The 14,027-nt window shown below is 39.7% G+C and overlaps 1 protein-coding gene across 1 annotated transcript in view; it reads right to left on the bottom strand.

The window, feature by feature from the left end:
* HDAC9 (histone deacetylase 9) overlaps positions 1 to 14,027 on the bottom strand; it is a 659,352-nt gene that overhangs the window by 69,766 nt on the left and 575,559 nt on the right. The window contains exon 25 of the mRNA XM_045006744.1: positions 4,161 to 4,279. Within this exon, the coding sequence (XP_044862679.1) occupies positions 4,161 to 4,279 (119 nt within the window). The remainder of the gene's footprint in view (positions 1 to 4,160; positions 4,280 to 14,027) is intronic.

Below are 14,027 nucleotides of genomic sequence, written 5' to 3' on the forward strand. Positions count from 1 at the left end.
GAAACAATCTTGGAACCATTAGCAATTATCTTTCTGAACTCATGGAGGACAGGTAAGGTCCCAGAGGACCGGAGAAAGACACAAAGAGGATTGGGGAAATTACTGACCAGTCAGCCTAATTTCAATAGCTGAAATGACACTGGAACAAATTATTAAATGATCAGTTTGTAAGCACGTAAAGAATAATAGGGTGAGAAGGAATAGCCAGCATGGATTTGTCATGAACAATTTCCTTCGGTGACAAGGTTACTAACCTACTGGATAGGGGAAAGCTGTAGATGTGATATATCTCGATTTTAGTAAAGCTTTTGACACAGCCCTACTTGACAGTCTCATAAGCAAACTAGGGAAATGTGGTCTAGATGAAATTACTATAAGGTGGCTGTACAGTTGGTTGAAAGACCATACTCAGAGTAAGATATCAACTGTTTGCTGTCAAAGTGGGAGGGCATATCTACTGAGGTCTTTCAGAGGTTAGTTCTACTCAATATTTTCATTAGTGATTTGAATAATGGAGTGGAGAGTAGGCTTATAAAATTTGCAGATTACACCAAACTGGGAGGGGTTGCAAGTACTTTGGAGGACAGGATTAGAATTCAAAATTATCTTGACAAACTGAAGAACTGGTCTGAAATCAACAAGATGAAATTCAATAAAGACATATGTAAAGTACTTCACTTAGGGAACAAAAATCACATGCACAGCTACAAAATAGGGCATAATTGGCTAGGCAGTAGTACTGCAGAAAAGGTTCTGGGGATTATAGTGGACCCCAAATTGAATATGAGCCAACAATGTGATGCAGTTGCAAAAAAAGACTAATGTCATTCTAGCGTTTGTTAACAGGAGTGTTGCATGTAAGACAATTGTTCTGCTCTACTAAGCACTGGTGAGGACTCAGCTAGAGTACAGTGTCCGTTTCTGGGTGCCACACTTTAGGAAAGATGGGTATAAATTGGAAAGCATCCAGAGGAGAGCAATAAAAATGATAAAAGGTTTAGAAAAACCAGACCTATGAGGAAAGGTTAAAAAAATGGGCATATTTAGTCTTGAGAAAAGAAAACTGAGGGGAGACCTGATAGTCTTCAAATATATTAAGGGATCTTATAAAGAGGATGGTGATCAATTGTTCTTCATGTCTACTGAAGGTAGGACAAGAAGTAACGGGCTTAATCTGCAGCAAGAGAGATTTAGATTAGATATTAGGGAAAACTTTCTGGACTATAAGGGTAGTTAAGTTCAGGAATAAGCTTCTAAGGGAGATTGGGGAAACCCCATCATTGGAGGTTTTTAAGACAAACACTGGTCAGAGTTGGTCTAGGTTTACATGGTTCTGCCTCAGCACAGGGAGCTGAACTTGATGACCTCTGAAGGTCCCTTCCAGCACTACATTTCTATGATCCCATGAGTACAGTTGAGTTACACCAGGGATGTATTTGGCCCAGTGATTTTCTCATTTGGATCATCTATCTTCATCCTTTTTCTCCCAGTTCTTCAGAACTAGAACTTGCTGGTCTGTTTACAGCTATTCCTCTGTGACTGTGCTCTGACTGAAGGCCATAAAATGCTCTCCACCCATGGTACAGCATCTCTATATTGCTTCTTTACCAAGTGGGGCAAATAGTCAAAGAATCAGTTTTCCTTCTTTGATGTATATGTCTTAATTCTCAAAGATTGTACTGGCTCACTGGAAATCAGGGAGACCAGTGTATTAAATAGGTGCAAAGCACTAAAAATATGTAAATGAAATGACAATAATAGTTTGGCTACAAGCTACAGTTCGGCCTGCAAAAACATGCTAACATTTCTCTGTGCACTTGCTTGTATTGTACATGTTTTACAAATCTGAGAAGTAATCAATGATATAACTATTTCTTCATGGATCCATATTTCGATTACCATTGTACTTCTTTAATATGGAGCTTGTCTCTCAAATGTTAGATGATTTTTTGTTATAGGCTGTACGCACTTTTCTCTACACCATATACAGTATGATATGCTCTAAAAACGTATGGTGGAATGTTGAGTATTTTGTTTTGGGGAAATAATAAATTCCTTTAGCTCTGTACAAAGAACTTTATTCATCCTTTAGATACGTGATTATTATCTGGGCCTATATTTGCTTTTCCTTTACTTTAAACAAGAGCCATTTACTGTAAATCATCTTTTTGTTTACATTTATACTGGTGTGTATGTGTGGCCTCTTGTACTAAAATTCTAAGATGATTTCAGGTTCTGTAAGAGCTACGTAAAGGAGGTAGAGTGGATTCAGAATGCAGAGTGAATGAAGAAAAATTTATCTGAGTTGATTTTAAAAAACAAGATATTCCTTTTCTTCACTCTCAGCATGAAATTCACTCCATTCTCCTTCTCGAGGTTGGGAGGGGTGGGGGGGGGAGGAGAAATAAGATACATCCTCCAATATAGTGGTAGGTTGTGGAATTGCTGCACAGCCCATCCTGCCTGGAACAGCAAGTGGTACCTCTCAAGCCCACTGAGCAAGGGTTCCTGGCTGTGTCATCCAGAGAAGTAAGGATCCCTCTGGACCAACAATTTTAGAGTCATTGTGAAGCCCTCTTGCCCTGCACACTGAGAGTGTTGAGCTCATGCAATCACAACTCTACCCATTCCCCTTATTTCTAAAGGATAATGATAAGGACAGTGTAGCATGGAGGGACGTGCATGAGTCCTCCGCCAAGGAGGGATTTCATCCCCGGTGCATATCTTTGCAGAAGAAATTTAGAGATATAAATTAAAGGTAATTTTTTATTTGCACTCTGCATGAATGTCACAATGCAGATAACATCTCAACCTTAAAGGAGTTGGCAGTCGAGCTTCTGTGGCTGGTCAGCTCCTTACCATGGCCAGGTTCTTGTTTCCCTTCCATTCCCACTGCAGATTAACACCTCTCACTGGTGTTCAAGGACTTATTGAGCTAACCTTTACACAGTGCTCCCTCCTTTGCACATCAACACACAACTTCCACTGACTCCTATGGAGTGCTTTTAAATTACACTAAATAAGGATCTGGATTAGAAAACAAGTCTGTTTTGTATTCCAGCATAGAATGCCAACAGTGTCATATATATTGCAAAGCTACACTGCACATTGCTCTACATGTTGTTATTGGGCCAGATTTGTAAAGGTATTTAGGTGCCTAAAAATGTAGCTACCTAGTGTAATTTTCAAAATCACCGTGTCACCTAATTCTTATTGATTTCACCTAGACTGTTTTGAAATTCCCACTATATGTCTAGCTGCATCTTTAGGCACCTAAATACCTTTACAAATCTAGCCCACAGGCAAGAAACAGATTTTGGCCAAGATTTTCAATAGTGGTTAGTGATTTTGGGGTCCCCGAATGGAGACACCTTAAAGGGGTCTAATGTTTGGAAGCTGGTGAGCACCCATCCTCTGAAAATCAGGCTCCTTCAGGGGCTTAAACTGGGCATCCAGAAACTGAGGCACTGCAAATCAGTAGTTTCTTTTGAAAATCTTGATCTTCATGAACAGTGGTATAAATCAGGAGTAACTCATTCAGTGGGTTACAGTGGTATAAAAACAATGTGAGATCAGAATTAAGCCTCCAAAATTTAACATGTTCTACACAGTTTAAAAATGACTAATTTATTACTGCATTTGTAAGTGAGGCTTGTTGAAAAAAAGTATGAAATCACTGAAAGGTTATTTGAATGCCAACAAAATAAAGAACAGGAGTACTTGTGGCACCTTAGATACTAACACATTTATTTGAGCATAAGCATGAGCTGTAGCCCACGAAAGCTTATGCTCAAATAAATTTGTTAGTCTCTAAGGTGCCACAAGTACTCTTGTTCTTTTTGCGGATACAGTCTAACATGGCTGCTACTCTGAAACAAAATACAGCTTTCAAACCTAGATGAAAATATGTCAAGAGGCTCTGCAACAAGGAGTGAGCTAGAAAAGCTAAGAAATAATTTTATTTGTATCACATTCAAGTGGTTCTTGAGAGTTCTATGGCTACCCATGGATTTTAACTAAAGGACAAATTCTTCTGTCAGTTACACCAGGGCAATCTCATATGCCTATAAATGAGGGCAAAATTTGGTTCTAAAATAAAGATCCATCCCAGAAGAAATTATCAAGCCAGAAAAAAATAACCACTTTATGACTATACATACATTTAGCTGTGACTTTGTACCCGCCTAATGGAGCATCGTGGCCTTCCACAGCATCAAATCCAGCTGATACTAGGACAATGTCCGGATCAAACTCATTGGCAATTGGCATAATCACAGTCCTGCAGAATAAAAAGGCAGCCAGTTACAAACTACAGGTCATACCTTCATGAAGCATACTGCTTGGCATGATCCCCAAAATCCACTATACAAAAACAAAAGTCTGGGCATCAAAAACATTAATGTCTTCCTTTAACTAAATTCATCATCATTATATGTAGTCAAAAAATTCTACTTTTCCCATCTCTGCTTTTGTTCTTTTTCTTTTCCAATTTTCTAGGATTTCTTTAAAGTACAGGTACATGTGAAAACTTCTAATATTACACACACATCTGTGCCTGTTTTATCCCACTGCCTATAAAAAGCTGTCTCTTCCAGGGGAGTGACTAATGGTTTACAGAGAATATTCAAAGCCTCAGTGGAAACCTGGACTGCTCCAGTGAGTGCGAACTTGGTGTAAATTTGAACTATAAATTTCTGTTGGGAAAATGTTTGCTTTCCAAACATTTTTTTTCTTAACATTTTAAAATGTTTGTCAAGGTGGGGGGTGACTCTAGCAAAGGAAAAACATGAAATTCCCTTAATCAAATCCAGGCTACATTGTCAAGCCTTTCCAAGGTCAAGCATAGCAGGAATGTGACAACCACAAAATAGTGACAGCAACCCCTGCTGGTTTCAGTCAGATAATTCAATGCTTCACATTCCCAAATGTTCTAGTTTTTTTAACCCTTTCCTTCACATAGGTTTTATCCTGGGTTAGGATTTTTATTGTTTAGCTTAGCTTTTATCAGCATTTAAAGATTTCTTTAAAGCAAATTTATTAAAGAAAAGGTAAAACTCAAGCTGGATTCACAAATATTTTCTTTCACTTGACTTTTCAGGATTCATGCTCATACGTTGGCTTAAAAATTACAGATTCAAACACTGATACTTTATTATTGTTGACTGTTTAATTCTGAAGGTCTTCAATAATATTAAAAGTCAATTGTATTAATTAAGATGTTAATCTAAATTCACTAACTCCAGAATTCCAGACTTCAGACTAAAAGTCTTCTTAAAATTAATATCTTTATATACCATGTATGATAGCACCTGCCTCATTTTAAATGACATGTGCATTCTCTTACTGATACTGCACATAGGAAAAAGAAGAGCATGTTAAGGAGCTAGACTTCATGTTAAATAAGTTAGACTGTTAACAGTTCTCGGCCATTCAGTGTGATTTTTGTTTCTGCATTTTAACTTCCTTTGTTTTGTTCCAAATTGCTCAATAGTACGCTTAACACTAGGGACCATATCCTGCACTCTTTACTCCCACAAAATTGAGTTGCAGTCAATCAGAGTTTTATCTAAATAATAAGTGTAGGGTCAGGACACTAGAGGATCAAATTGCTGTCATTTTAGCTCAGAAAAGAGGGTAGTTCAACTTTACTGCAGGTCTGTTATGCTTATTCCATTGATATTGCACTAAAGCAATACAATGCAAGTATACAGAAAATTCCATAAAGACACAACAGTTATTACATAATTACCTTTAAAGAAAGCTATGTTGAAAGAACGTTAAGTTTGTAAAGCAAGTAGTCAAAAGTTAGGAAATGCCTGGGCAGCCTTAATCCAGCCCCTGGTACATATTTATTATGATACAGTATTTAAGTCCATGATTACTGCTTCATTCACCACACACCTTCCAACTTCTGCAATAAATGAGGCAGGGGCCCTACAGACATCAGCCTTCTTCATTGCACAGCCCCAAATTCACCCTGAGAGCCTTGTGCATCCTGCACACTGAATGAGACAGGGATGATGTGAAGTCCCAGCCCAGGTCCTGATTCTAACTCCCTTCTCCCTCATACTCCCATCTCCTCAATCTCCTGCTCTTGACCTATAGCACTGCATCTCTCCTGCCACCCTATCACCACCCCGCTTCCTCATCCCTCTGCATTCCAGTCATATTCCTTATCCAAGCTGCCAGCCTGCCAGCAGAGGCAGCATTGAGAGCACAACAGAGAACAATTGCAGGGTAAGTCCTGCTCAGGCTCGCAGTCCTGCGATGGCACATGCCTCTGTGGGGAAGGTGCATGAGTAAAGCTCCATGTTCATCGCAAATGCAAAAAACACAAAATGAAAAAGAACATAAAAAATGGCATAAAATGAAAATGCACCCTACAGTAGCAGCTCCTGCAGCTCTTGTCCTGCAGGGCTGGATCCAGCCCTGCTCCGAGTGTTGCAACCTGGCACCCGGGATCATAGTGCTGCTCAGGTTCGCCCTGCCCTCTCTGATGAAGGGGCAGCCGGGTCAAACCTGAGCAATGCTGCGAACCCACGTCCAAGTCCAGGGTCGGCTCCAGGGGTTTTGCCGCCCCAAGCAGCCAAAAAAAAAAAAAAAAGCCGTGATCGCGATCTGCGGCAATTTGGCGTGAGGTCCTTCGCTCCGAGCGGGAGTGAGGGACCCTCCGCCGAATTGCCGCCGAATATCTTAAAGTGTCGCCCCCCCTCTGGAGTTGCTGCCCCAAGCACCTGCTTGGTAAGCTGGTGCCTGGAGCCGGCCCTGTCCAAATCACAATGCCAGGCGCGGGGAACTGTCTAGACCTGCAGGACAGGAGCCACTGCTACAGAATGAGTGTGGGTGGCCTTTATCTGCAACCACCTGGGGCCTCCCAACCCCCAGGTGCAGGACCTAACCCCCTTCCCCAGAGTTTTCCACCTCCTGCAGGCAGGACCCAACCCCTCACTAGGTCCCCCAACCCAGAGGACAGGGAAAATATATAAGGAGGAATAAGTGAGGGGTCCTCAAGACTAATGAGTGACCTGGAGAGCTGGGATTCAGTAGGGGAGGTGGAATATTTAAGGGGGGTAGGGAAGGGGTTTCTGGACCTAATGGGATTGGGCAGGCTGAAGGTCAATAGGACAGGGGTGTGACAGGGTGTTATCAGTAGCATTCTGATCACTGACATTACTGTAGCTTGGAGAAGGCTGCAGGCCCAGCTGAGGGCAATTGCATACTTTCTGATGGGGAATTGTGAGCACCTGGGTGACAATCACTAGGTTAACAAGGTAATTGGGGAGAATAGAAGGAGAGGAAACAGGAAGCCAGGGGAGCTCAAGAGGAGCTCAGAAGGAAGCACAGAGAATCAGCCTGGGCTGGGCTGGGCTGGGCAGGGCAGGGCAGTCAGGGCTGTAACCCTGTATTGCACAAGTATTGTTATGTAAGAGGGAAATAAATGCACACCTTGGTGAAAGATAAACAACCCAGTGTGTATGTTTGTGACGGCAAAACCATCTGAACTGCCCAGGCTGTGAGGTTCACCAGGTACCAGTGGAGGCACTCTGTGACAAGGAGAAATATATAGGGGGGCATGAGGGTGCCTGGATAATGGGTAAAATAAAAATAAATCCCTAAAACAAAAAAATATATATAAAAAATAAAAAGAATATCATGGGCTGTACACACGAGCAGCCTGGTCATCATCTAGTAGCTGTAAATGGATGGATCATGCTCACTACAGATTGAATCTTTGGAAAATTTAGCTTCCAAATTCTAACCAGTTTCTAGTGAGTGAGCATATGCAAACTGAGACTATTACTCAGGTCCTTATAACTTGACCACATTTGGTCACAGTTCCATTGGGAAGCCAATAGGCTTATCCCTGATATCAGGGCATCCCACCCCATCCCCTGACCAAATTTCAAGTCCCTGTTCCAAAGCCTGGAGACACTAAAGTGTCTCAGTGAAATGGTTATAAGAATTGTTTAGCTCAGGCAAAACGTGTTTTTCCCCAATCTTGTTCTCAGAAACAGCTCAATCGTTTTAGCTGAAACTTCCCAGAAAAATTCAGACTGAAGCAAAAATGCAGCATGGAAAATTTCAGCTCAAATGGTTAAATTATGGGAAAGTTATAAGTAACTGAAAACAGCATCTTCCAATGGGACGTGTCAGGCATCCATACTTATAGGCATCACTATTTAGCACTATCTATAATGGTAGTAAAAAATTTGTACAGAGAAGATATATGGAAACCTCCAGACAAAAGAAAGAGATGGTGATTACAATTATAGTAACTGGAAAGGTGGGAATGACATTTAGAACGGTTCCGTCAGTGATAGCTGAGATAATAAGGGTGAGTAAACATCTCAAAATGCTTTTCTGAACATTAGCAAAAAGAAAAAAAATGAGAAATTCTGCTTTTGAGAATGCAGATATAAAGCGTCAACTTGGATGAATGTATTTCACAACACAGCAGTACCGCCACTCCCTCCACAAAACAACAAGGTTACTTTACTAACTATGGCAGACTTTTGCTAGTATGATTCAGCTTATTGCACACAGAGCTGGCTTGTGAAGACCAGAAAAGCTATGTCATTGCTTCCTCTCCCTTTCATCCCTCCAAATTTGGGGGTAACTGGAATATCAGACTTAATCTAATTCATCTTTCATGTTTTAATAATAAAAATATATTTATAGTTCTTTTCTTTGCAAAATACTAAAGGAAAGTATAATTTGATTGCTAGGATAGAAAGTTAGTCCCTATTTCCTTCTAAAAATCATTAGTTGTTTATGGTTCTCACTACAGCAACCCAAGGCTGATCTTTGGCTTTCAAGAAAACCATGGCTACAGGTTCACTGATTTTTGGGAGGACCCACATGGTAATGGATTCCAGTGCTCCATAAACTACTACTGATAGCACTAATGTTGCTCTCCCCCTCAAACCTAGCAGCATGAATCTAAGCTGGTTCCTGTGTTGAACAACCAATATGATGTCTGTAAACATGAAGGGGCAGTTCATCATGAAGGTATAATGCACCTGGTCTAATGGACTACATGCAGAACTGAAAGCCAGGGACGTCTCCTCTCTGAGTCCAGCTCCGACAACAACTCCTTCTATGGCTTAGGCAAGTGACGGAAGATCTCTGCCTACATTCCTCCATCTATAAAACCAAGACTGTGACACTTTCATACCCTATGGGGTTGCTGTCATGAGTAATTTGTTTGACTTGAACATATAGATAATACATTTCACCAGAATGCACACCAAACCCTGTCGTCACAGTGGCTCTCACAGATCCCCAACTCCTTGGCTTGTCTGGACAACTGTCCTTTGCAAAACCTTTTAGAAGTTGACCACCATGCAGAGCCCTGTTCAAGCAACTGGGCTGCACATCACCAGGAGGCTGGGGGCCCTTTAAGATCCATCCCTTCCCCCACGCATACTTGAGGTTCAATTCTTCCCTGAACCCAAGTTTTGTTTAGCTAAGGGGAGAGGGAACAGTCAGAGAGCAGGTTACAGCTCCCTGATCCTGTGCTGGCCTGGCCAAGCATCCGAGAGAGCAGCCCTGGGACCTTGTGCTAGTGAAGGATCTGCATAACACAGAGAGCTCCACTATGACCTACCCTCCCTCAGGTACACCCATGACACCAGTGTGGGGTGGGGTAGTTGGCTGCTTCACTGAGTTTGCACCAGAGTGAGTTCACCCATGCCATGGCCAGCTTCAGCCAAAATATGTCTTGATCTGAACATTACAGAGGAAAAAAACCCAGTAAAATTACATTTGGGTGTATTCTAAAGAATCATCTTGTTAGCCATCCCTAATTCCTCAGGACATATCTATGCTCAATAGTATATCACATCTGACAGGTTCTGGTTATGATGAATGTCAAAACACTTTCTTACAGTCCCAACAAAAATACTCTAAAAGGCTCTCTAGACAGAGGCTGTATCCAAGATTAAGACTAAGGATAGTTATTATTTTATCTGGAGGGGAATTAAGAATTAGATCCAGGCAGTAGTGCCCTAGGGGCCAAATTCTTCTATCAGATGCAGTAGTGCAACCCTATTGAAGCCAGCTGGGCTGCATGGGTGTAACAGAACGCAAAATCTATTACTAAGATATTTCTGAGACTTTAGATGGAATTACCATTGTCTGACTAGATCTGACTTTTATATTTTAACTATTACTCATACCCTCCACTTCTTCCTTCCCTCGCTAAAGAAAAAAAATCCAAAAGAGAGAGTTATTTTCTGTTATCCTGTGTCATACAGAGCCATACTTATTGGATATAAAGTATTCACCTGAAAAGAACAGTAGGATTCTAGGGACTTCCCTGCTCTTTCTTTCCTTTTGCTGTGTCACTAATTGCATGTCACATTTTAAAATCTTGAGCGCTCGGCTCATGGCTTATATCACACCAGAGTTTACTTCACTCCATTAAGCCTGACAGGTATAGTGAAGCTGTCTCCTCTGACTCAAGACAATGCAGCCCCTCCTTTAGTTTGATGGCGCTGGAAGTGGACCATGTGACTGGGAATCTGAAGAGATAAATTTTAGATCCACAAAAGAGATTTCCCCATAGAATTAATGCATTCAATTTGGGCATGCTGCTGTCTGAAAAGAAGCCATGGGACAGCTTCCAGTTGGGTGTAATCCTAGAGAAAACATCAAGCATGTGTTCTTTCCCCTCCCCAGCAGTATGAACATCAGATGCAAGACATTATAGAGACTTTACCATTTACTTGATCTTATTCCTTTTATTCTTCTATTCTATTTTTGTGGTTTTACAGCACATGCGAAGCATGCTCCCAAACATTTGTTCTCCCAGAAGACATGCAGAGAAGTATCCAAACCAGAAATTCATCTGGATGTGCCACCAAACAAAGCCAAAGATCTCCAGAGAAAGGGCTAAGTTGACATAAATGACCACTCTAATTGGGCAGTATTTATAATTTAAGAGGAAGCAAGAAGGACAACCTACACAGAACATTGAGGATGGTAATAGGTATAACTGAAAGGGCAAATCTAAAGAGTAGCACTTTCCACCATCAGTTCTCAAAGTACTTTATACATGTTAACTAAGAAACACAATGGTCCACATCCTCAGTTGGTGGAAATCAGCATAGCTATGATCTGGCCCAACATTCCTTTAAAGTAAGCATTATTATACCCATTTCACAAATGAATAAACTGAGGCAGAGTGCAGGTAACTAACTTGCTTAAAGTATCACAGTGATCATAAGGAAAAACCTGGACAAAAAGCAGAAATAAAGAATCCAAGTCCACTGTTTTAGTTACTAGACAACACTAAGTATTATTTATTCAGTTTCTCCACTCCCACCTTTTGCTGAATATACATAACACATTAGTTCTAATATGCCTAGTTTTTGATCCAAGAGGGGCCCTCCCTTAATTTGAAGTATTATACTGCTATCTACTAAGACTCTCAATTTCCCATCTCAAAGAAACAATATCAGAGTTGCCTCCACGGGACTGAAAGTTACATATGTTCAAGTATGTTGCTGAACCCAGGCGCAGTGAATAGATCAGTGAAGCCCAGGAGGCTGAGCCCCAGCATTTCAAAGCGTATGCAATACTTGTTGGGAACAGTGCCTTATGGTATCTATTACTTTTATGCATTGTTTTCATGTATGTTTTAATGTAATATAATATCACGTAAGTTACTTACTTACATGAAAGAAAACTATGTTGTATTCCCACACACACAAACTTCAGGTTAATTTTTTCTGTATTATTAAGTACAGTTATATCTCCCAATCAATCTAGCTAATCTCAGATATGGCACTAAATCAGAATAAATGGGGTTTTAAAACCGGAATGAATCTCTAGCATAATTACTGGACTTTCCCTTCTTAGACCCCAATCCTACCAACAATTAAGCGAGTGCTTAACTTTATTACTGTGAGCAGCCCCACCAATTTCCATTGAACCAAAGGGTTTAAAGGCACCCTCAGCTTTGCATCTTTTATTGTTCTTTTTATTTTATTTTTTTCGCTTTTGCACCTTACATTTTTGAGCCTGAGATTATTATTCATAGGTTTCTTTTTAAATGAATAATGATTTAGGCATCCCGCCTGAAATTTTCCTAAGTTCTGTTACAACTGGAATTGCAACATCAACAGCAACCAAAAAACATAAAAAATATTTACTACAATATGTGCTGATCCTTCCATTTTTTAAAAATTATTATTTACAAAGGTGGTTTTCATGTAATTACCAGGGCCCTTCTATATTTGATCTATGGCATGCCTAAATCCGATCCACTGAATTAGTTAAAAAATAACCAAAGATGGGCAAAATAAATTAGCAAACAGAGGAAAGATTAGAAAAAATATTACTTTGAAGTTTTCAGAAACTACAAAGAAGGAGTTTATGGTATTGTCACACAAAAATATCCAACTTCTAAAAGCTATGACATACAGACATCCACAAAGAGAATTAATATCTATATTCAGATTTGCTTAGCAGTGTTTAGATATAGTGTTTTAAGATTGGCCCAATATGGAGTCAAATTTTAGGGAAGTTTAGATCCATAACCATGGCCAAGCTTCAGTGTTCAAATATGTGACTGTAGTTCAAACCGATCCAGAATTTACAGTTTGATATTGAACATAGACGTCCATCTCCGTACAGAAGTGATATGTGGACGATATCTGAAAAGAGGCAAAGAGAACATATACAGTAGTATGCCCCCTTAAAGAGCAGTTTTATTCTGAAAGGTCAGTATATAAAAATAGCACCTGCTTACTCAACAAGCCTGCTCCTGCATGTATTCATAGTTATATGTGTTTACGTATTTTAGTGATAGAAATATGTGTTTTCTGTCTTCTCCTCTGCAGAACCAACGCAGCTAAAAACTGATCACGCTGGATATCATTCCATCATATATATCATAAACAAAAGTATTTAAGTTCCTTTCAGCTGGAGACCATGGTATTGACAAGTGTGACTGCGGGATTAATTTGACCTTGACGATCTTTATTACTGGTGAAGATGCACAAGAAGCAAGAAATCCAGCTTAACTTCTAGAGTCTGTCTGCAAGGCTGGAGGTTAAAAAAACAACATTGTGTTACCTGTAAACTGAACACCATGAATAAGGAGAAAGATGATAAACATGAAACTTTATAACCACACTAACATACATCACGTACATACACACACACACCCTGAAAATTTTGCTCTCAGTAATATCTTAGGCCAGAATTTACTCCATGTAGTGTAACATGTGCCTATTGGAAACTCATTTACTGCCCATCTGTTATTACTTTATTTTTATATATATATATATACACACACACACATATATATATAATCCCTAGAAGTTTTTCTGAAATAAAACATAAAAGTAATAATAGGGATTAAAAAAGAGTTTTCTATTTTAAAATTTGGATGGAGTGCAATGTGGAGCTTAACACTCATATTTCACTTCTGTGAAATCTGGGTACAGTACAGTATATCCTCTTTGGTAGTCTTAAATAGCTATCAGTTTTGTCTTTCCGTTAAATCATTTCTTTCAATAGAATTTTATCACACAAATCAATGGACTTGGCCTAAATCTTTGCCACAATAAGCCAACAATACCACTAAAATCCCCACAGTAAACCTAAATATTACATACTAAACGTTAAAAAAAAATCAAAATTTATAATAATAGAAATAAGTAACTGGAGAGGTCAGACTTTATGGTAAGTAAATGTAGTGTGGTTTAGGAATGCACAAAACAAATGGCAGCTTGTCTATGGAATTGTTTATTTCTATGGAAAAATGTGTATTTTTTTCAATAGAGGCTACCTTTTAATTTAGTCTTTCCAAAGCATTTGACATCAAGAATTCCCTAACTACATAACAATCTAAGCACGGTACAATAGAAAGGATAATTTAGTAGCTAACTTACATGCCAGAAGAATATTGAATAGGTGGGTAGGGAGAAGAAGGACAAGGGTACTTCTTGGAATAAACTAAAAAACATTCTTGCATCCGACGAAGTGGGTATTCACCCACGAAAGCTCATGCTCCAAAA

Source organism: Mauremys mutica, chromosome 2, assembly GCF_020497125.1.
Source record: "Mauremys mutica isolate MM-2020 ecotype Southern chromosome 2, ASM2049712v1, whole genome shotgun sequence".
Taxonomy (NCBI): domain Eukaryota; kingdom Metazoa; phylum Chordata; order Testudines; family Geoemydidae; genus Mauremys; species Mauremys mutica.